Raw genomic sequence first — 24,891 nt, forward strand, 5'->3', positions numbered from 1 at the left:
TGTTGCTATGACTGAGTATAGTAATATGTTTATAAATCTTTTACACCAAAGCCAACCATGTGATAAAGCATATAATTTCAGACTGTCTGAATAGAAACTTGAGAGAAAAAAAACAAATCTATTTGGAAAGGTCAAAGGAGAGGGAAGCAGGCAGGCTAGGAACAGAATGTTGATTGTGGCTTCATTTCTAATCAAATCATATTGTTGAATAGGCTGCTAACATTTCCACAACTCTAAAACCAGAAAAATCTAATAGGAGTTTAATATATAGGAACTAGCATTAAAAGAGAACTGGTAACTAGTGTTTATGTCTGTGTGCTTTTGAGGAAACCCTCTGTGTTTAGCTTGAATGTAAGCTGAACACATGCCATTTTCTGTTGATATATTTTTTTTAAATGCTCTGAATTAAGATTACAGGCTGCCTTAAAAAGACCATCATTGGGAAGGTAAGTAGGGAAACACATGATGGAACTTCTCTATTGTGCTTTAAATCATTCTGTTGTGCAATAATGGCCAAAGAACATGGGGAACAAATTTACTTAAGTTGGGCAGCCTGTAGCTTCATACAAAAATGTTATAATGAGATGGGTGCATCTGTTTGACTATGACAGTGGCTTCAGAGAGGCTCTGCCAATTCTCCATGGCTGGGTAAGGGAGGCAGTGACTTTCAAATAACTGAAAAATAACTTAAAAAATGTTCTGAAGCATCTTCTGTTGTTTTCATACACTTGGCAGAGAAGTTGATTGGTGAACCCTGTGACTCTGTTCCTGGAAGGCATAAGTCATGGACAGTGAGCAATTGTGTGACAACTCGACAAAGCAAAAAAGCGATAGCCTGAGCTCTTGTTTCAGAAGTGCTATCCTGGTCTAGCTAACATGGGTTATGGCTATGTAAGAATCTGAAATACTTGCTTAATGAAGATTTTGTTAGGTATAATATGAATAACTTCTACTACCATCTCTGCTGAGACAGTATAGGTGGCTTTGTGTTTCTCCATAGCATGTGAAGCTTACCAACATTGCTGAAAGATCCTCTGGTAAAACAGAAATCTTTGCTAATGCCTAACTTGAAAATTGTGCCTTTGTCATATATATTTATACCAGTTGACTTGCCTATCCCTATGGATTTAATAATGGACACTACTGAGGATGTAGCAAAAGCCATGCTCTTTTAAGACTGTGTTTTATTAAGCAGTATTATCAATCGTTGTGTCAAATATTTATTCAAATTGAAATGTATGGATTCCATAAAATCTTGTTGAGTACCCAGAGTTTGCAGTATCCAGAATAAACATTTGTTGTTTTTGTGGTGTAATACAACTCATCACTATTATTTTAAAAAGACAAATTGTCTGGGTTAGTCCTAATTTTCTGTATCTCCTTCTATAAGACTCTTAAACATCAATGCATTGACTGGCAGTTTTTGTAAAACTTGGCAAGTATTGTACCAGGTAAAATACATCGCAGATAAAAAGCACAATTAAAGTAATTTCAGGTAAAAAGGTGAAGTTGCAAATATTAGATGAGTGAAAGCAAGAAGGAAGATATAAGTGAAAAGAAAAATATACAACCTTAGAGTATGAATAAGCACATAACTGTTAGTGTAGATATTAACTCTGAAGCAAGCTATACTTTTATGTAAAGTTGACTGTACACTACTACAGTATTCTAATGGCAATATTAAGGTTTCCTTTTCCAAAAAATCTCAGTTTGATCAATGAGGACCGCTGGCTAATATGAATTGATGAATTTGTCTCTTTTGTCTTTACGGTTAGTTAAGTATCTTGGTAAAAAAACCTCTCTGAACTTTAATTATGTTTGAACAAATATTATTTGAAGAATAATTTTATCATTACCTGAGAGATATTATGTCAGAACATTGAAATGTTGGTAGTCTTGTCATATTCAAACAAATAAATAAAATAAATAATCCCTCTGACACCATCATGTCCTTTGGAGGGCTAGGATGAAACAGTCAGTATATGCTTAATGATGCAGAGATCCAAATTAAATTGTGACTCTAAAAGCATTACAAGGATCTTAATCCCCTCTGTCCTCCTGGATAGTTTTAACAAAAATTAAAAATCTGAAACGCCTTGAATATGAAAGACAGGGGTGTGTAACACTTATCCAAAGGCAAGAAAAGACAGTAAAAGCAATACAGGCTGCAAAGCATCGTTTCTCGTCATTTTCTCATGTGGCTCTTACTGTTGCTGTTGCATTATTGGTGTTGCATTTTTAGCCATGCTGTCTCCTGTGGTAGTTCTGGACTAGATCTGTGCCACGTTGAGCACAATTTTGCATAAACATGTTAATGTAGCAAAGAAGTTGCATAAAGTTGGTCCATAACATTTTATCAACCCTCTCAGTTATAATATCTTAAGATAAGCGGGTTTAATTTCACCGTATTAAATGACAGCAACATCAGCCACAGAGATCCAAATCAGTAACATGGTTTTAGCAAATTAAGAAAGACCAACTTGAACACTGTTTTTTCTACTGAATCTGTCCTGTTATGTGTAATTGAATGTCCCGTGTAACTGCACAGTTTCTGAGCACTTTACTGTAGTCTGTTATACAAAGTCGCTAACTGTTTCTTGCCTGTGATTCTCATCTTGCAGTCCTGCATTTGGGAATGGTGTTTGTGTTGGATGGAAGAGAGAAAGGAGTGGGTTTTTTTTCTTTTGTTCGTTTTTGTATTTAGTTTATGAGTACTGAATTTGTGCCTAAATTTTGTGTATAATAATTTTCTCCCATGTATTTATATTACATGAAGGGATGTTCACCAAATGTGCCCTGTAGTTGGAGTAGAAGTCAGTGAGCTTTGTAATGAGCCTTTAGTATCTGCAGTTCATTTTGCAGGAGTTCATTCCACCCTTGACATTTTAGTTCTGGCCAGAGGTAGATGTATTTTCAGTTTGCAAACATCTCTGACAGGAGAAGTTTGCTTTCATTTGCAAGTACTACCCTGGCAATGCATAATGGCTACTACTCAAGCTTGTTCAAAATTACATCAGTGGCTTTGTACCATACTCTCAAAATTTTGTGAATGCTCATTAAAGACAGTTGTTTAAAAAATAATTTCTTTCTTTACCCCTAAAACTTGAAACAAATTGTAACAAAAGTGTTAAATCACAAGTAATGTGGTGACTAACCTAGTTTATCATCCAGACTTGTCTGAATTGCTATCTCAAAGTAGTTCAGTTTAATAAATCTCACTAATTGGGAAAATGTTTTCTCAGGATAGGAATATTTTTAAAACTAGATAAAGATTTTACTGTAGGGTTTTTTTTTTTTTTTTTTTTTTTTTTTTTTTTTTGTTAGACAAACCCCTTGCATTTTGTGTTTTAATTGATGTTGTCTTATTAACTTGTGGAACTTCTTTACAGTACGGTTTCTTTTACAGGCTGATATATCTTCTGTAATGTGCGTTAGTATTTGAAGTGTATAGCGTATACAAAAATTTGAAAGAAAAAGGAAAAAAATGCAGTATGGAGGTGATCTGTCACTAAGTACAAACAGTGGTTTATTTTAGGCCAATAAAACTGATACAACAGTCATAGCTGACATTGGTTCAGAGTGAAAAGACTGATAGGAAAGTTATTTGTTTTTTTTCTTGGTTTTTCTTTTTTTTTTTTAAAAAAAAAACAAACCAAACCAAACCAAAACCAACCTCTTATAAGAATGATTCGTGCCAGTACAAACTCATAAGCATTTTAAAAGATTTTGAGATAAACTGTTCAAAGTCATGTGCTATAGACAGTGTTTTAATGTATGGTGAATCCTTCAAGACATTTAACCTAAGAATTTAGTTAAAATTTTTTGTAGGCTTCTAAAATAATTTTCTTCCTTTGCAAGTAACAAATAGGCAATTGGTGCACACACAAAAACATGTTTCTGGAGAGTGCACAAAACACTAGCTGAAGTAGCTGTTCACTCTGACGTGTTGCTTTTATGTGCACATGGAGCCCCTTCAAAATGGAGGGTTCAGGGAGATCTGCTTGTAGAGGCACACTCGTCTTCAAAATATGTGCTATTTGTGTGTCTCTTTCTGGAAAAGTTATCTTTTTGTGAATTTGTATTTAGTTGTAACTATTTTAATTGATTGATAGGGTTTAAACTTAAAATACCATGCCAAGATCCAGAAGGTGCACATCAGCTGAAATACTGCTTTATTTTTATATATGTCTATGAGATTTTTTCTGTGAACTAGTACCTGCTTATAATAATAATAATTTAATGTATATTTAAAAAAACACAAAAGCATATTTTATCTGTGTACATTTATATAAATAAGAAGATAACAAGGATATAAATAATATTTGAGGTCATTTCCTCCAGAATAAGGAGTACTGTTGGAGTTGCTCTCAAGAAGATTTGATTAGTTATATTCATAAATGGAAAGTATTGCTTGCTGGTGACCCACTTACTAGCATAGTCACAGCAGCAGGAAACCTTGTTCCATTATATTTTTGCTTTTGAAAAAATGTTATTTATATTAACTTGGGGGACAATGTTTCATTTTCTTCCAGGAGGAAGATACACAAAGAGTACTGCCTGACTGGAAACTGTTTCTTTGCCTAAAGCTTTATATTGCCCCTTCACTGAAAAGAAATGAAAATATTTTTGCTATTTAAAAAAGAACTGTAAATAAGAAAATGCTTTAAAGTTCTGTTGTTGTGGTCTTCAGGAGGTAGAGGGTTAAATCTCCTGAATATGCAGAGAATTTTGGCACTTTAGTGCACTGCAATTAAGATGTTTTCTCCAGAGTTTATTCAGAGCAGTGTTAATCAGTTATATAGAGTAGCTTAAAATACCATTATTGCAGCAGTGTTTTGGAATAACAAATGATCTGTATAATAATCCATCTGTGTTATTCCAGTTTTAGTTGTCTTTATCTTGTGTAATGAAATACAGTTTTGTTAATAAAAATAATGTAAAACTTTTTTTTTTTTAATAAAGTAGGCTTTCATCTCTCTTTTATTTCTTTTCTAGGCTTCTTTCTTTTTTTATCTTTTTTTCTTTCTTTCCATCCAGATCATGACGTATGGCCAAAGTTTTTGATTTTTGGTGACCCAGTCTCCCTGCAATTCTCTGCCTTTGGGCTTATTTGTGGTAGTATATAGAAATAAAAGCCTTGGAAATCAGGTGTGGAACAAACAAATGTACTCATATGGGTGATGTGGCAAATAGTGAAAGTTTGCCTGTGTATATAAGTAACTAACCTTAAAGTAAAGTTGCCTTGTCAAGAGATGTTCTAGTTACTATGGAGAGGTAAATAAAATGCTCTTCAAAATGGAGATCCTTTCCTGAAGAGCAGCCTGAAGAATAAGGGCAGGGGTGGGAAGGAGAGACCTTGTGGTGTTCAGCACACTAACAAGTTCAAATAAGTTTGTTTGCGGCTGATAACTGAAAGGAGTTCTACCAGGTATTGAACTTAATGGATGAAAAAAGCTTAGGGCCCCTAGTACCTAAAAGTTAAAGAGATGTCAGCCATACCAGGTATGTGTCAAGTCTTCATAAAGAGGGATCAAAGCCACAGCTGTAAGCCCCCCAGTAGCTCCCACAATAGTGAAAAATGACATCTAAGCTGCTTATTGGGCAACCTGTGTTTGTTTGTCATGTAATGTAGTGAACCAGAACTTATCTTTTGATTAGGCCTTCATATCAACAAATGAATTAAAAGACCTGTGTATAGGCAGAACTACTGATGTAACAAATGTATTTTTGAGATTTTACTTTATCAGCCTGGTGTGGAGAGAAGGGGGAAAAAAACAGAAGAAGCAAGCAGGCTCGTTTGAGTGACTCAGTTCATGTACGGGACAAGATGTGATTGTTTATATGCTCAGGATGTGCTGCTACAGTATTAACGCAAATGAAAAGATCTTATGTGTGATGGAGCTATTGTTCTCCTGTTTATAAATGGAAGTTTTGCAATGGTCAAAACAAACAAAAAAAACCCTGTCTTGGGTCTTTTGCCTATGATGGTCAGTCTATCTGGATTTAGAGTGCTTTATCTCTGAACAGTAATACTTCCAAAATTCCCTGCTACTGCAAAGTCTTAATGTCCCTGCTACAAAATAGGGTTTTTATATTGAAGTGTTGCCAGCTCAAAGCAATACGAAGTTATGAATTAGACTTTCTAAAATCAGTGTTGCGTTGTGGGTTTGATTTTTTTTTTTTTTTTAATAGATCTGTAAATCACATCTTTAAAATTTCCTTTATATTTTCTGTATTTTGGGGGAAGGAGGTCTTGGTGGTTGACTAAGTTAGATGTGGGAGTTATTTCTCTGTAACTGAGGGCAAGAAACTTAGTAAAATTCCCTGGAAGTCTCTTGTACATTTGTCCCGTTCCAGGAGCTGGGATTTCAGGAAATGCTGTGAAGCAGCAAGAACCAGGTGGAGGGAGCAGGTGACCTACTGTAGCTTTATCAACATGGAATACATAATAGATAATGTGATGTGAAGTTAGACAATGGAGTGATATGAAGGAAAGCATACACTAAATCACAAGTGGTGGGAAATCAGAAGCATATGCTGTAACTATGAGAAGTGGTTATTCATGGCAGGAATGTGGCTGGCTTTTCATCAATTTCTCATTCATAGAAAAGGATTTAATAAATGACAATATATAGCAGATGGCTTTTCACAGAGTAGTTCACAGTATTCTTGAAAATTTTATTCTTGCCACCTATTTGAACATCTTCAGAAACATAAAGCTTATTATTGAATGGGAGGGGAAGAAAATCTATAAAAGCTGAAGAGGGGTGCAGGGAGTGAAAGCACTTACTGGAAACACTAGAAGTGAGTCCAACAATTAGTCTAGAAGAAAAGATAAAGAATGTCTTGCATCACTCTTCAAAAACATGCCACCCCCACACTGATTCACAGTGCCTGTGTTTTGAGGGATTTGTGTCAGGTGAAAGGCACTCTTCAGTGGGAGTGGGAGTGCAGGCTTCTTATAAGCACTTCTCGATGGAACCACCCGTGTGGCACCTGGGGCTCCCAAGTATTTCCTTAAATTGCTATGGAAACCTGGGACAGAAGGAACATACACATTAAAGTGACATTTATTTTGATTTAACAAGTAAGAAGAGAGTATTTTAATGACTCCTTAATTATTGGTGCTTATCTAAAGAGTAGGACTGATCTGAAGCAAAATAGTTAACTGTGGGATGTGGAGCCTGCCTCTTGCCCGCTTAAAAAACTTAGGCATAGTAAGTCTGAGTAGTAGTAGTTCACTGCTGTATTATTTTCCCTAGCTGGGACAATGCCTTTTTTTTTTTGTGTGTGTGTGTGTTAACATGACTGCTGGACAGTAAATGGAAAGTAGCTTACTTTATAAAGGCCTGCTGAAGTTTGGAGTGTCTAGGCACAGAAGTTGTTTGTATTGGAACTGGTTTGCTTGTGTCAGTTTTATGCTGTGGAACAACCTGGAACAGGACTGAGTGCAAGTTCTGACACAGGAGACTTTTCAGTGGGTGTTGCTGGGTTTTGAAGGAGCTGTGTAAGGGATAAATCAGAAAACTGCCCCTTCCCGCCATTGTTCTCTTATTGTTGGCTTCATCTAAAATAGTGCCATATCTAAAGACTTATTTCGCACAAGCAATGACCTAGCTAATTTGGCCTTAGTTCAGTCCTTTAATTAGAAATTAGATAAAAGGTTATTTCTGGGATACTCCTAGTTTGAATTGAGCGTGTCCGTAGGATTTGAGGCAAAACAACGTTGGTGTGAACTTGGCTGTTTTGAGTCACAGGTTATACATGACTGTTTGGCATTGACCAAATTAGACCAAGGGGGTAAAAGCTGTCTTTCTAGTAACAACAGAACTTATGTGTATGTGCTTCTTTGCAATTACTGTCCACAGAGTTCGTTTTAATACTTTTTAAACCTTTTTTTTTTTTTTCCTTAAACTGACATTACAAGCACATTCACATCTATCTTTGAGGTGCCTGTGTGTATAGTCTCAACTCTGTGGTGCTAATAAGAATTAAAATGGAGGGAAAGATAGGTGATCAAACTGACCCTGAGAAGGAGTGGGCTCTGTATCTGAGGTCTTGCTGAAGTTGCTGAGTATAACAACTGAATTTTTATAATTACCAGTCCATGCTGTCATAAAGGGGAAAACTTTCAAAAGTATCCAAAGCTCTGCAGGCTAGTCTGCCTCAGTGTGATGCCTGACTCATGAAATGGCCTTGAAGCTCCCCAGCCTTTGAATGTTGAAGTGAAGATACCTGCCAAAGGGCATCTGGGATTATCTTTGACTATCACCTGAAATAAATGCCTACTGTGTGTTAGTGAGACACCTTACAGCTTTATGTTTGTCTTTTTGGTAGGTGATAGAGGAACTGCTGATGGTAAAAGAACCATCTTCTTGCATCAAGTGTTACTTGATTCCAACAGCGTTTGCCAGGTGGTCTGGACAAATCACCCTGGATCTCTGATATCCCTGGTAAAAAGTAGAAGCAGGGTTTGCTGTCTCCCTCCATTCCTATATTCTCAACCCTCTGCATGATTATTAGTATGATGTTATGAGTGTAGGTACCTCTAGATACTACTATTCAGTAGCTCTTTAAAAAAACATGAGCAGGTGTTTTGCTATAACATACTGTACAGCAATTTTGGGGGCTGATTTTATATAACTTTTTAATGATCATTAAGCACAGTTTTATGCCTTCCATGAAGGACTCTTCCCCTGTGGATTTTAGGAGGAGCAGTGAATTTGAAAGACATGGTAAAACTCTCTCCCCAAACACTTTCCTGCTTTGTAATATACTGAAAAAGTAACAAAACCTTCTCTTCATGCTCTTTTACCTATCGGAACCCCCGTGCTTCTGGTACATGTATACTTCCTGACAAAAAGAGATTTACTCCTGATTATTTTGTTGCTATTGCTGAACCCTCAAAGCTTTAAAGCTGCCTTAATCCTATCTTGTGTGTTTCTTATGTGGTTCTTTCTCTAAACACTAACCAGATACTCCTCTAGAAGTCTTGCAAGATACAGACTTAAACTGTCATCATTTTGTTTAGCTTGCAGAGCTCTGACTGGTGATGTAATGAGGCTGAGGGGAAATTAAAAAAACCCTCACGAAACTCAACCTGTATGAATGAGTAGATCACTTTGTCTTCATAGTTTGCTTCTATTAGTGAAGCAACACAAACGTGTGTGCTTTCTGGAGCCTGATGTGTATATGCAGTCAATGACTCTAGTCTTGCAAATGCTTTTTCTCTGGGCTTCTTTCAGCCACTTCCTAAAAGAGTATACAAAATCTATGAAATAAACAGTTGAGTTCAGTTTGACACCTAAACATAGGTGGCTGACCTCTCACTTGTTGATGGAGAGCTATTGACACAGTCAGTGGAACAGAGGAAGTGATTCATCTGAGCAACCATGAGATGCTCGAGGGCTGTGTGCTCTCTATTCACTATGGATTTCTTTCTCCCAAATGGGTCCTGCCCAGGATCTTTGGGGAAGAAATGACCTTCTGCTTTACATTTTGCAACCCGAGGAGGTAATAGCCAATCTACACAAGCTGTTAAACATGATGTTCTTGCCCATTCAGCAGTTCCTGTCCACATGGAACACCTTTCCATCGGCCTTACCTGTGGCATTTGGGTACATGGGTCCTTTTGTGCTGTGGGCTCATTGTTAGAATGGCCTGCAAATCTGAGCTTTGGGTTGCTTTTGCAGGCAGGGAGAAAACACGTGGATCGCTGATGCCAGTAAAATCCCTATCCTTACTTCTGTGATGGGGTTCTCAAAGCACTATTGTGCTCTGACTGCTTCTCTATGAATACAGGTTGCCTTTTACCCAGCTCTCCACTTACCATTTAAGATGGAAAGTATACCTGGCAATTCATGCATAATGAAGGGCTCCTAGCAGTGTGCCCTGTGTTCATTGCACCAAGCCCAACACCGCTGTCCCTTTTGAAGCTCTGGACTTTGGCTTGGGATAGGCTGCATGAACAGCCTGGCCATGCAGCCAAAGATCTGTTTGGCTTCTGGGAAGAAGAGGGGTTGAGGCAGAAAGAAGAAAGTTGCTTTACCTCCAAGAGGTGCTTATTGGTGTGTCGTTTGTGGTGTCTGGCTCTGATGCAGGCAGGGAGCCTGAATTGCTGCACTCCTAACTAAATCACTGTTTTTAAAAGCTAGTCTTTGAGCAGCACAGACATTACAATTAGTTCTCAACTGGCTTGTAGCAGAGTACATATGTGAACTACTCCATAAAATGCAGTGGTCTCTCCAAGCCCCATCTTTCTTCTTTCAAGCTAACATCAGCTATGGCTATCTATGTAACCATGTGCAAATTGTTTTTTCTCATCTCTCATGGGTATTTGCAGTGGAATTTGAAGTTGGACCTCTGATGTCTTGGGGTAGCCATCATATTGGTTGAGCTTTAAAGCAATCACAAATGGATTTTTGCCAAAGTCTTCTGCCTCATCAAGGTAGAGGACAGGTGACGGGCCACTTGTCTTAGAGATACCTGGGTCCTCCAGTGTCTGCTTGCTTCTGATTTTTAACCACCACCGTCTGCTTCACACCCCCCCCGCCCCCCCAGTACTACAGCAACAGAAGATTTCAAAAGCCTCTGTTGTTTGACCCAGCCTTGCCTCGTGATGGCAAGAGGACACCTGCCATTTTGTCCAAATACAATCAGACAGAGGACTGTCAGGTACTTGTCTGTACCCTTGGTGAGCTCTCAATCCAGTAAGTTAAAAAAACTACTCCTAGCAGTGGTTTTGGAATTTAGACACTATTCTTTTCTAAACTTCACTGAATTTGAACTGACTGTATGATTAGTTTTACTCATTTCAGAAGTAGATTTGCCATATGCTAACTAATTTCTCCAGCTCCAAAAGCAATGCAACTTTCAGTAGATGTATTCTCTCAGTGCTATTGTTCTTTTTGTCTCTATTGCTGTTGTGACCTTGAAGTTCCAGGAAGGCACAGGGTGCATGGTGATGATAGATCTCACTGAACTCTAGAGACTCCAGTGAGGAAGGGGACATAAAGGAGAAGGGATCTGGTTTGGGCTTGTATTCAATTATTACAATGTATTTTTAGACTATTTTGTACTAAGGAAGTAAACACTTAATGCTGTGTAAAGGTTAGGGATAGACCCACCCACTCTTGAAGTATGTACTGCTTGTCCTGAGTCATATCAGTGATGGATCTGTCTTGTGTGTATATGCAATTCAGTGATTTATTACAGTATAATTTTGTGCAAAAGCTTATTCAAAAATGTCTTGTGTTGTTTCAGGAAACTGTTGTTTTATACTGAGGTTTGGGGTTTTTTTTTACTGAATTTGTCCAGAACCAGTAAATTAATTTAAAGAAATATTTGCATGTGGGCTACAGATGTAGTATCTAAGCTTTTCAGCTATTTGCCTTGATTGCTTTTCTTTGCTGTAAGAGCCTTTGGAAAGATAAAAGTATCTTATGTCAAACTACTTTTGTTTATATTAAATGTATATTTTAGCTACCACAACAGTATTATGAGTGTTATCACTTCAAAAAATGATCTGTAAAAGGTTCTAACTATTAGTTATATTTCTAAGACATGTTCAATTTAAAAAAAAAAAAAAATCAATAAAAATGGAAGTTGATTTTGTGATTTTTGGCACTCTTTAGGTATTGCCCTGAATATAGAATGCCATCCATGTGTGTCATATCTGTGCAAATACTAAAATGATATCTGCATCTTCGAAGCAGATATGACTGGTGATACTAAATCGGTGATACTAAATCATATACAATTTATAAAAATAACTTGCACCTCTTTTTAATAATAAAGCATATGGCTCAATATCAGTTATTTTTTTAATAGACCACAGCACTGGTTTTAAACCTTGGACTAGAGTCTGAGTCTTATAGGTCACCATTAACCAATATTCTCCAGAAGAAATTGTCAGCTCCAGAACTCTTCAGTTTTCATTTTTCAAGTGTCCAGTTTTCTTAGGAGTTGGTGAATGTGAACTTTTGTGTTACCTGGTTTGCACCCTGAGCAGTGCAGTAGCAAAAGAAAACAAACAAACAAACAAACAAACTACCCTGTAACCTACAGTACTATAAGGATAAGAATATAAATCAGGAGTAGAAATGATCTTGTCTGAAATGGTCAGGTACAGATCCAATTTTATGGCTGTATGACCCCCTCTGTATTTGTAACCCATCATGACAGCCACAGGGTGAGAACAGTTCTTCTGATCAATCTGTGCATGGTACATGTCATTAACAGTAGGATGCCATGTCTGGTTTCTGAGCTTGTATTTTAAGGGCAATGCATGAGTGCTGGAGAGAATTTCCAGGAGGGCCACCAAAACTGTACAAGGGTGGGAAAACAAAGCATACAGCAATGCTTAGTGATGTTTTTATGGTTTTTTTTCTAATCAAGAAAAAGAGTGGTGATCACTGGACATACATGGGTGCAAGATATTCAGTATTCTAGACAATAATCATCGAATCATAGGATGATTTGGGTTGGAAGGGACCTTAAAGATCATCTAGTTCCAACCCCCTGCTATGGGCAGGGACACCTTCCACTAGACCAGGTTGCTCAAAGCCCCGTCCAAGCTTGAGCACTTTCTTCTCTGGGCATCCTGTTCCAGTGTCTCACCACCCTCTCAGTAGAGAATTTCTTCCTAATCTAAATCTGCCATCTTTCAGTTTAAAGCCACTACCCCTCATCCTATCACTCCCTGATAGAGTCCCTCCCCATCTTTCCTGTAGGCCCCCTTCAGGTACTGGAAGGCTACTGTAAGGTCTCCCTGGAGCCTTCTCTTCTCTAGGCTGAACAACCCCAACTCTCTCAGCCTGTCCTCATAAGGGAGGTGCTCCAGCCCCTCATCATCTTCATGACCCTTCTGTGGGCCCACTTGAGCAGGTCCATGTCCTTCTTATGTTGGGGGCGCAGAGCTGGACACAGCACTGCAGATGGAGTCTCGCAAGAACAGAGTAGAGGGGGAAAATCACCTCTCGACCTGCTGGCCACACTTCTCTAGATTCAGCCCAGGATACAGTTGACTTTCTGGGCTGTGAGCACATGTTGCTGGCTCATACTCAGTTTTCCGTCCACTAATACCTCCAAGTCCTCTGCAGGGCTGCTCTCAATCCACTCACCTCCCAGCCTGTATTTGTGCATAGGATTGCCCAACCCACATGCAGGACCTTGTACTTGGCCTTGTTGAACTTCATGAGGTTTGCACAGGCCCACCTGTCAAGCCTGTCCAGGTCCCTCTGGATGGCCCATCCCTTCCCTCCAGCGTGTCAGCTGCACCACACAGCTTGGTTTTGTCAGCAAACTTGCTGAGGGTGCACTCAATCCCACTGTCCGGGTCACCAACAAAGACATTGAACAGTGCTGGTCCTGATACTGACCCCTGAGAAATGCTACTCGTCACTGCTCTCCACTTGGACATTTAGCCGTTGACCTCAACTCTTTGAGTGCGACCATCCAGCCAATTCTTCATCCATCGAGTGGTCCATCCTTCAAATCCATGTCTCTCAAATTGGAGAGACAAAGATGTCATGCAGGACAGTGTCAAATGCTTTTAAAATAAATACTGTAGTTGGAAATCAAACTTTTCACATAGTATCTCAGGCATTTTGAAGCAAAGTAAAAGCATTTCACAAATGCATCTTTAAAAGATACTTTAATACAACTTCTGCCTTGTCTCTGCAATGGTCTTTCCTGAGCAATTGTATTGGTTTCCTCTGGTGTTAAATCTCTGAAAGCCCATTATGGCTAGAATGTTTGTTAAGCAGTCTGTATAGATATGATATTGTGGCAGCTTTAATGAAGTGTACCTTCTTTGTCACAGAGGCTAGCACAAGGTGATAATTTTGGTTAGATTGCTCTTGTCTCATGCCTCCTGCTTTGACTTCATATGAGGAAATACTTTTTATGTTTGGTATGGGACTATCTTGCCTTTCTGTTGAGGAAGATGAATGATCTGTTGTGTTCATGTTATGACCAAGTTGCCTGATTGCTTTTGTTATGATTCCTGAGAGCATTGTTAAGGTGTACTGAGTGTATGCAGTTTTCTTTTGTGCGTTTCTTTCTGTAAATCCCACTCAATTAATTTGTTATTAAAACACTTAGCCGTACAGATCAAGTTGTTGAGCATCTTCATCAAGCATAGAAAGTCAAATGCAACCAGTTCTTTCTCTATGCTGTCTGCACTAAAAGCTAGCAACTGCTTCTTGCAGTAAATTTTCAAGAATTCTCAGCTAGTTATGCAAAACTTTTAATTGTGTGACAGATTTGAATGGGAATCAAAAAGGACTTTAACCTGGTAAAATATACTGAACAGTGTAACACTGCAGTAGAGGGAAAAATCTGTTTACACTGCTGTCAGTGTTTGACCATTTCTAAAGAAAGATGGAGTGATTATCAGTCATGATCTCTTTGCAAATTTTAATAATAAATTATATAAAAACTATATAGATATCAAGTATATATCTAAACTATATACTTGAATAACTTTCACTCCAATTAATCTTGCTGCTTTTTTAATAGAGCCAGGAAGTTCCTTGGGCTGTTTACCTACCTAGGAAAGTCAAGAAAAATGCTTCTTAATTTGAGTTCGTTCTATTTTGCTACCATAAGCTACTTGATATCGTGTACTTGCTATAGTTACATGCAGAAAAAGAAACTGAAAGTTGGATTTTAAAAAGTAAAATTCAAATTCCATTTATTTCTTCTTTTAATTTTTTTTTTTCTTTTTTCTCTCTCAGGTGGAAAGGCATGACATGAATACCCTGAGTTTACCTCTTAACATTCGCCGTGGAGGCTCTGACACCAACCTGAACTTTGATGTACCAGATGGGGTCCTAGAGTTTCATAAAGTCAAACTCAGTGCAGATAGCTTGAAACAGAAGATCCTCAAGGTTACAGAACAAATTAAAGTTGAACAAACTGCTCGAGATGGAAACGTGGCTGAGTATTTGAAACTGGTAAACAGTGCAGATAAGCAACAGGCGGGGCGCATTAAACAAGTCTTTGAGAAAAAGAATCAGAAATCTGCCCACTCCATTGCCCAGCTGCAGAAGAAATTGGAACAGTATCACAAAAAACTCAAGGATATTGAGCAAAATGGATCTTCCAGAACTACTAAGGATACTTCTAAAGATAACTTGAAAGATATTCAGCATGGAAAGCCTCGTACTTCTGGGCATGGGACAGAGAGCAGCAAGTCCGGTGTCCCGGGTGTATCTCTGACACCACCTGTCTTTGTTTTCAGCAAGTCTAGAGAGTTTGCAAACCTGATCCGAAACAAATTTGGTAGTGCAGACAACATTGCTCATCTCAAAAATACCTTGGATGAATTTCGGCCAGAAACAAGCTCTAGAACGTATGGGGGCAGTGCCACCATCGTTGCCAAACCAAAATATGTTAGTGATGATGAGTGCTCAAGTGGGACCTCTGGCTCAGCAGATAGTAATGGGAATACTTCCTTTGGTCCTGCTGTGGCAAGCACCCTGGACAGCCAAGGAAAGCTTTCCATGATTTTGGAGGAACTAAGGGAAATCAAGGAGACACAGTCCCAATTAGCTGATGACATTGAGAATTTAAAAACACAATTTAAGAGAGACTATGGCTTTATTTCTCAGATGTTACAAGAGGAAAGATATAGGTATTTTTTTCAATTGTTCTCTTGAAAGGACTTTTGAATGGGTATAGAAGCTGTTTGGAAGGTGTAAATGTGAGTGTGTCCTTTTGTGTGTGATATTTCAGAAGCAAGAGGAAAAAAAAATTCTAATCAGTATCTGGTACCAAAATGTTCCACTCCTTCCAATAACTGAAAATACATGTAGAACATTAATATTTCGTGTCAAATAATGTCATAGTTCTTTGCCTTTTGTTGAAGGCTTGTCTGAAAATTCTCTCATCTGATGTGTTATGTGACTACTGCATATAGGAGATGCCAATTGTTTTGTAACCAGTGGAAGGATTCTGATCTGTTGTAGCTTGAAAGCACTAATCAGTCTGCGGTGTAGCAGAGCTGACTTACACCTGATAAATACACCCTTTAGTCCTGAGTACCTTGTCCAAATACTTCTCAGACACGTTGCTATCTTGTGGATGCAATGTCACTTTGTACCCTGGTGTAAGACATGACTGTGAAATGTAATTTTAAGTGCTGTAGCACAACTTCCTCTTGCATTTATTACTTGGCAATTAATTCCTTTCTCAACCACTTGGCAAGTGGGGTATGTTTTATGGAGAGCTTGCACCTGCTGTACCTATATCTCATTTGTCATATCGCTTGTTAAAGTAAGTGTTAATTCTTGAAGTCTTTACTATGCTAATGGGCAAAAACTCAGTATGAAATGCAATATTTAATGTTTCCCTTGTTTACAGTTCTTGAAATACAAGGGAAGGCTGGATATCAGGTAGTAACATGGGGGAGGAGCAGCCTTTCCTGACAGCTCACCGCCATTAAGATCTCAAGCCTCTTGCCACCGTTTCATCAGCTAGACAATTTTGTGTCCATTTTTTTTCCAACTGCAGTGTTTCCCTCCTTGTGTGTTTAATCAAGTTACAAACTCACAAAAAATTTTTTAGTTTCCTGATGGTTTAGTTAAAGTGGTTTACCATGCAGAGACATGCCAGAACAGGCTGTACATGAATGGCAGGACCTTGCAGTTGTGTTTGAGAGGGGATCCAGGGAACATGTTTTTCCTTTCATTACTGGCAAGCTGTTAACTGGCTCAAGCTTACTTATGAAACCGTATCTTCTTGTCTAAATGAAGAGTGAGAAATGGAAAAATGTGAGTCAAATACCTTTAGGCACTGTTTATAGTTCATATAATTTGCCAATGATATACAAATATTTGCTTTTTAACACTAACTGCCAGCAAGAAACACTCAAAAAAGGCTTTCAGTTTGCTGAATAAATGCTTATGGAGAGTTTCCAAAGTTTTTACCGATTTCTCTGTGCTCTCTAATACCAGTCAGATGAATCCATAGTACACTGAGAAATTACCTTTTAAAATGTGTAATTGTTTTCATGATTTAGCATTACTTGAATAGAAGGCACTAAATTTAGACCTTTTTTCCTAATAAGATATGAAAGATTGGAAGACCAGTTAAATGACCTCACTGATCTTCATCAACATGAGACAGCAAACTTGAAACAAGAGCTAGCCAGCATAGAGGAGAAAGTGGCGTATCAGGCATATGAGCGATCACGAGATGTTCAGGTACTTCTTTTATTTTCCATATCATAAACTTCTAACATTTTGTAGAAATCTTGTTCTGTAAAACACTTGCATCTTTCTATGTCTTTGTATATAAGGAATCTGGGGAAATATTTAGGCCCATGTTTTGTCTGTTATAAGGTGAAAACCCAGCATGTTTAAATCAGTGACAGTCTCCATTTGTTTCATTGTATTCAGAATTTTATCTGCTGGAATTGATGATATATCCTAGGCAGACTTGTGGATGAAGAATGTCCTGTTTTAATTTCTTGCACCAGAGGAGGAAGGAATTGAATCTCCCTGTATTGTACAGAATGCCACTTTTGACCATGTCCTAACACAAACGTCTTGCTTAGACTTTTTAAAATATATAGTCATATTATAGCAAGGTTTATTATAAATTAAGGTTAAAAGTAAGAGCTAATTCATAAATAAACTTATAGACTTGCCAGTTATAATGTAATGGTCACAACCACCCCTATAATCAAAGCTGTAGGGTATATTCACCTCAGTGATCAGTTGTAGTCATGTCTGGCTTCAATCAAAAGCCAGTGATAATGTCTACAAGTTTGTCCTGACAGCATGTACTTACATACTTGAATATTTACATACAACATAAACATTTATATAATGCATGATATTTCTACCCAAAGTCTGAGCAAGTGCTGAAAAATGGTGAAAACATGGTTTTGCCCTAGCTTGGTTTTAAATTCACTAACAGCTGTGGAATGTTCAAAGACTGTCTATGCATTGGTTCAGATGGTAAAAACAACCATCCTGTCCTGTACACCCCTGTGCTCACATTTCTAAACAGAGAGCGCAGGCAGCAGGACAGTCACACTGTTTCCTGATTGGTGTGAGAGTCTGGACCCCCCTGGGAACAGAGTAGGAGAGGGATGGTACTGAATCTAAGCATATCATAGATGCTTTTGTAGGTTTAAAGAAGAGCGGTTTCTCATGCAGGACTCCTTTCTGTGAAGGCATCTTGAGGATGTAAAAACAGAATAAGACCCAAGATCTCCAGCAGAAAGGCTGTGAAATGTTTAGCAGAACCCTGGAGGGGTGTCAGACTTTTAAAACTAGTTGAAGTGCCGTGTTGATGCACCTTTGTTTCTTTTAACTCTGTACAGTTGGGCCTGTTTAAACCTGCCTCTTTGGGGTTTGGCAAATAAGATAAAATACAGTAAAAGCATTTAAGTTGTGGATATTTTAAGTAACAACCTAACTACAGAACACTCTGTCCCTAAAGGATGGGCAGATCATTTTTAGAACGTTTGCTCAGCCTCTCAGTACAGAACTGCAGGTATTGGACTTCTGCAGCTGGACTTTCTCTAAAGCAACATGAGATGATTTGAGAATAACTTACGGTCAGAGTGGAAAGACTAGGAAAGTTCTTTAGTGTGTAGTGGAGACCATGCATGAACCATAAGGGACTTTGTGCCACCCATTAAGAACTGTCTTCTGTACTACTACTAATTCCTAGAGCAGTGACAGGAAGCAGTCTGTAAGGTGCTGTGGCACCTGCTTTGCACTGACTGGTGCCTGCCTGGTCGCATAGTAAGCCAGTTCAACTTTCCAAAACAATGGAGAACTGATCCAACAAAAGAAAGCTAATAACTGTGTGCAGTGGTTTGGTTTGATTTTTGGTTTTCTTTTTACACGGAGGATTGGGATGGATCAGCTTACTGTGCAATCAAGTGAACACCCCTGCCTGTGCGAGGAAAATGTTTGGAGTTTGAGAGTGGGGAAGGAAGTAGTGATGCTGGAATGTTATTTTTTTCTTTTACACAGTGGTAAAAAGTTATGTCAAGTTGATTGATCTCATTAAATTATAGCATTGCACTGCGTTACATAGTAGTGCCCAAATCTCAGCTCCAGAAAAAAGTGGCATTTTGTGGCAAGTTAAATGAAACAGTTAGAAATTGTTCCATATTTCATTTGAGAGGGCTTAAGTGTGGAAACTTTAAGCCCCCTTAAAGTGGAACCACTTTACTCAAAGACTCATTTTTAGTCCACTTGAACAGAAGAGCCAAGGTTTGCTTTCTTTAGAACAAAATGTGAAGCAGACTATATCGTGTGAAAAAGAATTCCATAAAAGCATCACCACAAATTTCTCCGTCTCCACTGCCTGCTGCCTACTTGGGGTATGGAGTAATGAGCCTTCGCCCTGATGGAGGGAGAGGGCAATCTCTTACTGAGGACGTAAGCCCAGTGCTGTATGGTGCGTGCCTCTGAGAGAAAAAGTAATGTAGACCAGAGAGGTGTTGTAAACCAAATGCTACATGTTGCAAAGTAGTTTTAATTAGTGTCACAGCAGGCCTGTACTACCCTAATGTTTTCTATAGCATGTACAAAGAACTAACTTCGCTGTTTTAGTGCAGTGAAAGTTGCTACGCAACAGCTTTCCCGGTTCTTTATCTCATCAGTATATGCAGGAAACATTAGCTGTCATGAACATTATGAGTTATACTTTTTCTCAAGCATGAAAAATGTAAAAACTACATTTTGGACAGTCTAGTCAGACTTGATTATGCCTGAGCAGGCAGTGATAGACATATGCAGATATATATGTGCATTTATTTTTAAAAAATTTGGTGGTTCATTCAAATTTTAGGAGCCTATAATAAATTACACTTCTAATCCAGCTGATGGATGGCTCTGCAGCTAAAGCAGGAAAAGTAGTGTATGGAAATACAACTGTGCTAATTCTCATTTTCTGTCTTTAGGAAGCTTTGGAATCATGCCAGACCCGGGTTTCAAAGCTGGAGCTCCATCAGCAAGAACAGCAAGCACAGCAGTCCGAAACAGTTAATGCCAAAGTGCTCCTGGGGAAGTGTATAAATGTTATCTTGGCCTTCATGACTGTCATCTTAGTATGCGTTTCTACTATTGCAAAGTTCATTGCTCCTATGATGAAGAGCCGTTTTCATATCATCTGCACTTTTTTCGCAGTGACGCTGCTGGCAATATTTTGTAAAAACTGGGATCATATTATATGTGCTATAGAAAGGATGATTATACCAAGATGAAGCTGCTGGTCTGGCTGCTTTCTTTTTCCTTACTTTTTTTTTTTCTTTCCCTCCCTGTTTTTTAAGTGCTGTGTGTATACAAATTATTTTTTTGTCAGTTTAAATGTTCTGACTGGATGGAGAAGGCTACAAAGACTCTTGGACTTTAAGGTGTAAATACATAAATGCAGTCACTTGCCTGTTCAATCTGATTGTGTGTAACTGGCTATGTCTCTGATGAGCTGCTTGCTTATGTCAGTCTTCTGCCTTAATCCAGTGGGTTTCCCACTTTACAAACCCACACCCACAAAAGATGGTGTGGTGCTCTGGGAGGGATCCGAGTAAGTGTCAGGTGTACTTTTTACTAGACTGGAATGCAAAGAGAGCGATCAGGAGGGAGTGCACCATAATGTGTATCAGCCCTGTCAGACTAATATATTAATTTTCTCTCTGAATCCAACTAGAATAACAAGACAAATTATGAAGTCATAGGTGTTAACAGTTCTTGATTCTAGATTAATGGGTATCTGTATATGGGGTTTCTAGTTTTCAGGACCAGCAAAACTTGATGCTTCTGCTAGTAACCTTTTGCACAGAGTGTTTATTGTTTGTAAATTAGACTAGTGATGATTACTGACCACAGTTAGTAGTTGTTCTATCCTGGCACTGTTCCTTATCACATTTGGGAAACACATAAATGTGGCATAAAACTTTCAGAGATGAACAGAATTGAATAACAAGATCTCCAGGCCACTTTGTAAAGTAGTAAAGAAGCCTGTAAGTGGTGGGTAAGTTGTCAGGCAGACCAAACTTCTCTCTCGCTTCAAGACCTGCAATCTGCAAGGGGAAGAAGTACACTGAAAGGCAACACTTATCAGCCTTTGTTAGCACTAAATTGTTGTGGTGCTCTAACTGAATGCAAAGCAGAGAGGTGGTGGAACTCAGGGTACAGTGGATTTTGTTCTTGTGTCAGATTAAGGAATGTGGAAGAAGCATGAGGGAACAGCTTCTTAGGGGAGCACGAAGTTGAAGTTCTGTAAATATACAAACACTGTTTAGACTCTCTTGACAAACATTCCTGAAAAAAATGTATTAGCGTACAATACCACTGCTAGGAGACAGGGTTAGTTTTGCTTTCTTACTGGAATTTATGCAAAAAAAATTTCCCTGAAATCTGCTTGGCTTTCAGCCATGATGTAAAACAAGATCTTTAATTAAAAAAAAAAAAACAACAAAACAAACCACCACAACCAGAATTCTCCTCCACTCTGTTAATGAAAAAAGACAGTGTCTCCAGTTATTTGATGTTCAGTATTTATTACTTCAAAAATAATTGTCATGACAGATTTTCTTTAAGTTGCAATATTTGTTATGCTGGTTTTATGGGGGAGGGGTGGTGGGGGGAAGGGGATTACTCGATGTGTGTATTTGTTTTAATCAAGTGCAATAGTTGGTGTAGAAATTCAGAAGACCTTATTCTGAGGAAAGGGGGTGGGAGAGGGAAGGCAATGGATGAACTTTGACGTTTTATCATGATTGAATTAACAGTGAATACAGTTTTTGTGGCTTCAGGGACTGAAGGAAGGGCAGAACTAACTGCATAAATAATGATATGACTCAGCATTTAGAAAATTCAATTAAAAATCATTGAAGAATTCTTTATATGTGCTATGTCCTTGAACAGAGAAATCAGGAAGGATTGTGCTGGCTCACAGGCACCGGAACTGGATCAGATCAGGCACACCCATGTTATCCTAAACCAGCCGTGCCTCATCTTCAGAGGAAGTTGGAGTGAAAAACAAAAGTCCTTCTGAGAGGCACATGCCTTTATAAAGCCCCCTTACCAGTTGGTTTATTCCTGGCTCTGTCAGGAAGAATTATTAGATAGATACATTCTTCTTTCCCTTAATGTTTTTTGTTTTGTTTTGTTTTTCTGCTTTGCCTTTACCCCTGTATTCCTGGTATGCCCTGAACAAGGAAAGAGCTATTGTGTCACATATAAAACTTTTGTGTCTTAATTGCTGCATTAAGGGGAGACCTTTCTTCTCATTGTCTCTTAACCCGTTTCAGCACTGTACATGTGCATGGCAACAGGCCCTTGCCCCCACCTTCCAAGTGTCTGTCCTTAGCCTCCTTTACAGACAGCTAATAAGCTGAGGGGGTTGTTTCCACCAATGCAGCTCATAAACTTATCTGCACAGGAAAGTCCCTTCCACAATGTTAAAAAGATTTAAAGTATAAAAGTAACAGCTCTTTCCTGGCCTTTACATCACAAGAAAGGGTTTTCCTTGGTTTATTTTTATGACCTTTTGATGTGTCCTGAGATCCTCTTGGTGTTTTCCACTGTTTTCGTATAATTTGTTCCTATCTTCATTTTTGAAAAGGCGTATAATGTCTTTTTATAGTCTGTACTTTCCATTTCTTTAGCCAATGAGTGTGGTTCTACTCAGAGTCCTTTCCCTTTTGAAGTTTTTTCCTAAATTCTACCACCCATTTTACTAATTAGTCCTGTGACTTTTTTATTTGGGCCTCATTTCCATAGGCCACAAGATTATACAGCCATGACAAAAAAAAACCCAAAACAAAGCAGGAGTCTGGTACTGATCCTCAGAAAGCTGTAATTCTTCGTGCTGTTTTCTTGCCATCTTTTTTTATGATCTCTATTCTTCTATTAAGTTCGCAGAGCCGCCTTCTGATTTGGCCACTTGAGAAAACACTGTCTAGCACTTTGTCAGAGGGCTTCAGAAGGGTACGTGTGCAAGAAATGAATACGACATGTTAATAATTTTTACATAAGAAAAACTCCTTTACCTGTTGCATGGTTATATGCTTAAAGAGATAATCCTCCCAGTGCTAGTGTATGTAGTTAAAAATGTAATGTCAGGTAGTCTCAAGGTCAGGCAGGAAAAATATGTCATTTTTCTTATAACAAAGGAAGTTGGTATTACATGACCTGGGGATTTGAAGGCTTATGCTCCAAGGTCATCTTATTACAACTCTGGAAGATGACCTCATGCAAAATGAAGATAGAACATAAAATCAATGGGCTCATGAAAGATTGCTGGCTGTCTTGATAAAATCTGACTGGGTCCAAATTGGAAACAGAAGGGTCTTGTGTTTCCATATTGACTTTGATCTGGCAGAGAACACAGGAAAAGCTGTAAAGGCTGCAGAATTCTGTTCATGCAAATAAAACCAGCTCTAACTGGTAAATGGGCGCAGTACTTCTCTAGGTTGTTTTCCCTGCTTGATTTAAATCACTGGAGGATGTGACATGCATCAAGAAATTAAAAAAAAAGATATGAAGGGCAAAAGCCTGCTCTTGGGTGAAACTGCTATAGTTTTGCAGAGTAAGGCTGCAGCACCCAGAGCTCTGCCAAGTGGAAGGCCACCCAGAGCGGGGGAGGGAGAGGTCTCCTGTCCTGACTTCACCCTCCCAGTTCTTACCTTGTGCTGACACTGGTGTGTGGTGCAGTCTTCCATACGCCATGTTAGCTCACTAATCTGGAAGAAAAGCCTAGCAGGCCAGGTGGTTAGTTCTCCACAGCTAGAGACTTAAAGCCTGATGGAACTGCACTCTAGGCAGCATCCCTACAGAATGATGGGGCAGCTTCAGTGTAGAAAGGATTATCCTAGCTTTTGCCTACAGGGAACAGGTACAAGCAGCACCAGGATATGGTGGTAGAGGCTCACCAGCTCTGTCTGTACCCAAGACCAAGAGCAGGCTGGTGGCTGGACTGGCCGAGGCTGGCGCTCAGGCTGCTACCTTTGGTATCGGCATCACTTCCACTGCTTTGGCGGGGATTATATGAGCATACCTATCTGGCCTGCAGTCAGCTCTGCTGGCTGTGGAAATGTGCCTAGGCTATCCCAAACAGTTGCAAAACCTCTCTCAAGGAGAACTTTGTTCAGCTTCTCAATCTATTAACCATGTTCTGTCAGGATACTGTTTGCTTTTATGTTCTCATACAGCACACTAGACATTCTTAGTGTACTCCTTACACTTACTCATCATGATCCTCTCAAATACTCCCACTCAACAAAATTTGCCAGACAGTGCCTTTTCTGCTTGGTGCTGCCTGGTAGTCAATTATTTCACTCCACTTTTTCAGCTGGAGAACTAATGTCAAGCCCTCCAGTTAGTTGTTAATACCTGTTCTATGCGTTTTTGGCAGCCTTTTTGCTCAGAGTTTTCTGAAGATGTAGTTCCTCAATGAAGGTTAGCACGGTTTTCTTGGTCTCTTCCATTTCAGCATTCAGGTCTAAATTAGGTTTCCTCTAAAACTTGAATAATGGGTTCCTCCACTAGCTTCAACTATAACTCTGTTATTGTTGAACATCCAATTAGTCACTGACAGCACTGAATGAGACCCAGTTTAAATTCCTTCTGCTTTATGTTATATGTGTTCAAGCAACTTCTAATTTTACTGCGCTCCTGTGATGTCTACTTGTTCTGAATTCTTAGAGAAGCACTATCAAATCTGACTGCTTTTGAGTTTAATATCGAAATGCTTGTGTTACACAGTGCCTCTGCTGCAGGACCATCACATATAGGTCCGATATCTGCACTACATGAAGGATATTTAAAAGACAATGGTTTTCTTTGAACAAATCATGACTGCTTATCTGGGGAATAGAAATTCATTGGCTGAAGGTGATTTGCTGCAGGCAAGATATAT

The 24,891-nt window shown here is 38.8% G+C and overlaps 1 protein-coding gene across 1 annotated transcript in view; it reads left to right on the top strand.

Annotated features, from left to right (window-relative positions):
- TMCC3 (transmembrane and coiled-coil domain family 3) overlaps positions 1-20,425 on the top strand; it is a 131,432-nt gene extending 111,007 nt beyond the window's left edge. The window contains exons 2-4 of the mRNA XM_026868672.1: positions 14,739-15,637; positions 17,072-17,207; positions 19,931-20,425. Coding sequence (XP_026724473.1) covers positions 14,754-15,637; positions 17,072-17,207; positions 19,931-20,233 — 1,323 coding nt within the window. The 5' untranslated portion in view covers positions 14,739-14,753 and the 3' untranslated portion in view covers positions 20,234-20,425. The remainder of the gene's footprint in view (positions 1-14,738; positions 15,638-17,071; positions 17,208-19,930) is intronic.
- The last annotated feature ends 4,466 nt before the right edge of the window (positions 20,426-24,891 follow it).

This window comes from Athene cunicularia, assembly GCF_003259725.1.
Source record: "Athene cunicularia isolate RWA chromosome 1 unlocalized genomic scaffold, athCun1 chr1_part2, whole genome shotgun sequence".
NCBI classification, from domain to species: Eukaryota; Metazoa; Chordata; class Aves; order Strigiformes; family Strigidae; genus Athene; species Athene cunicularia.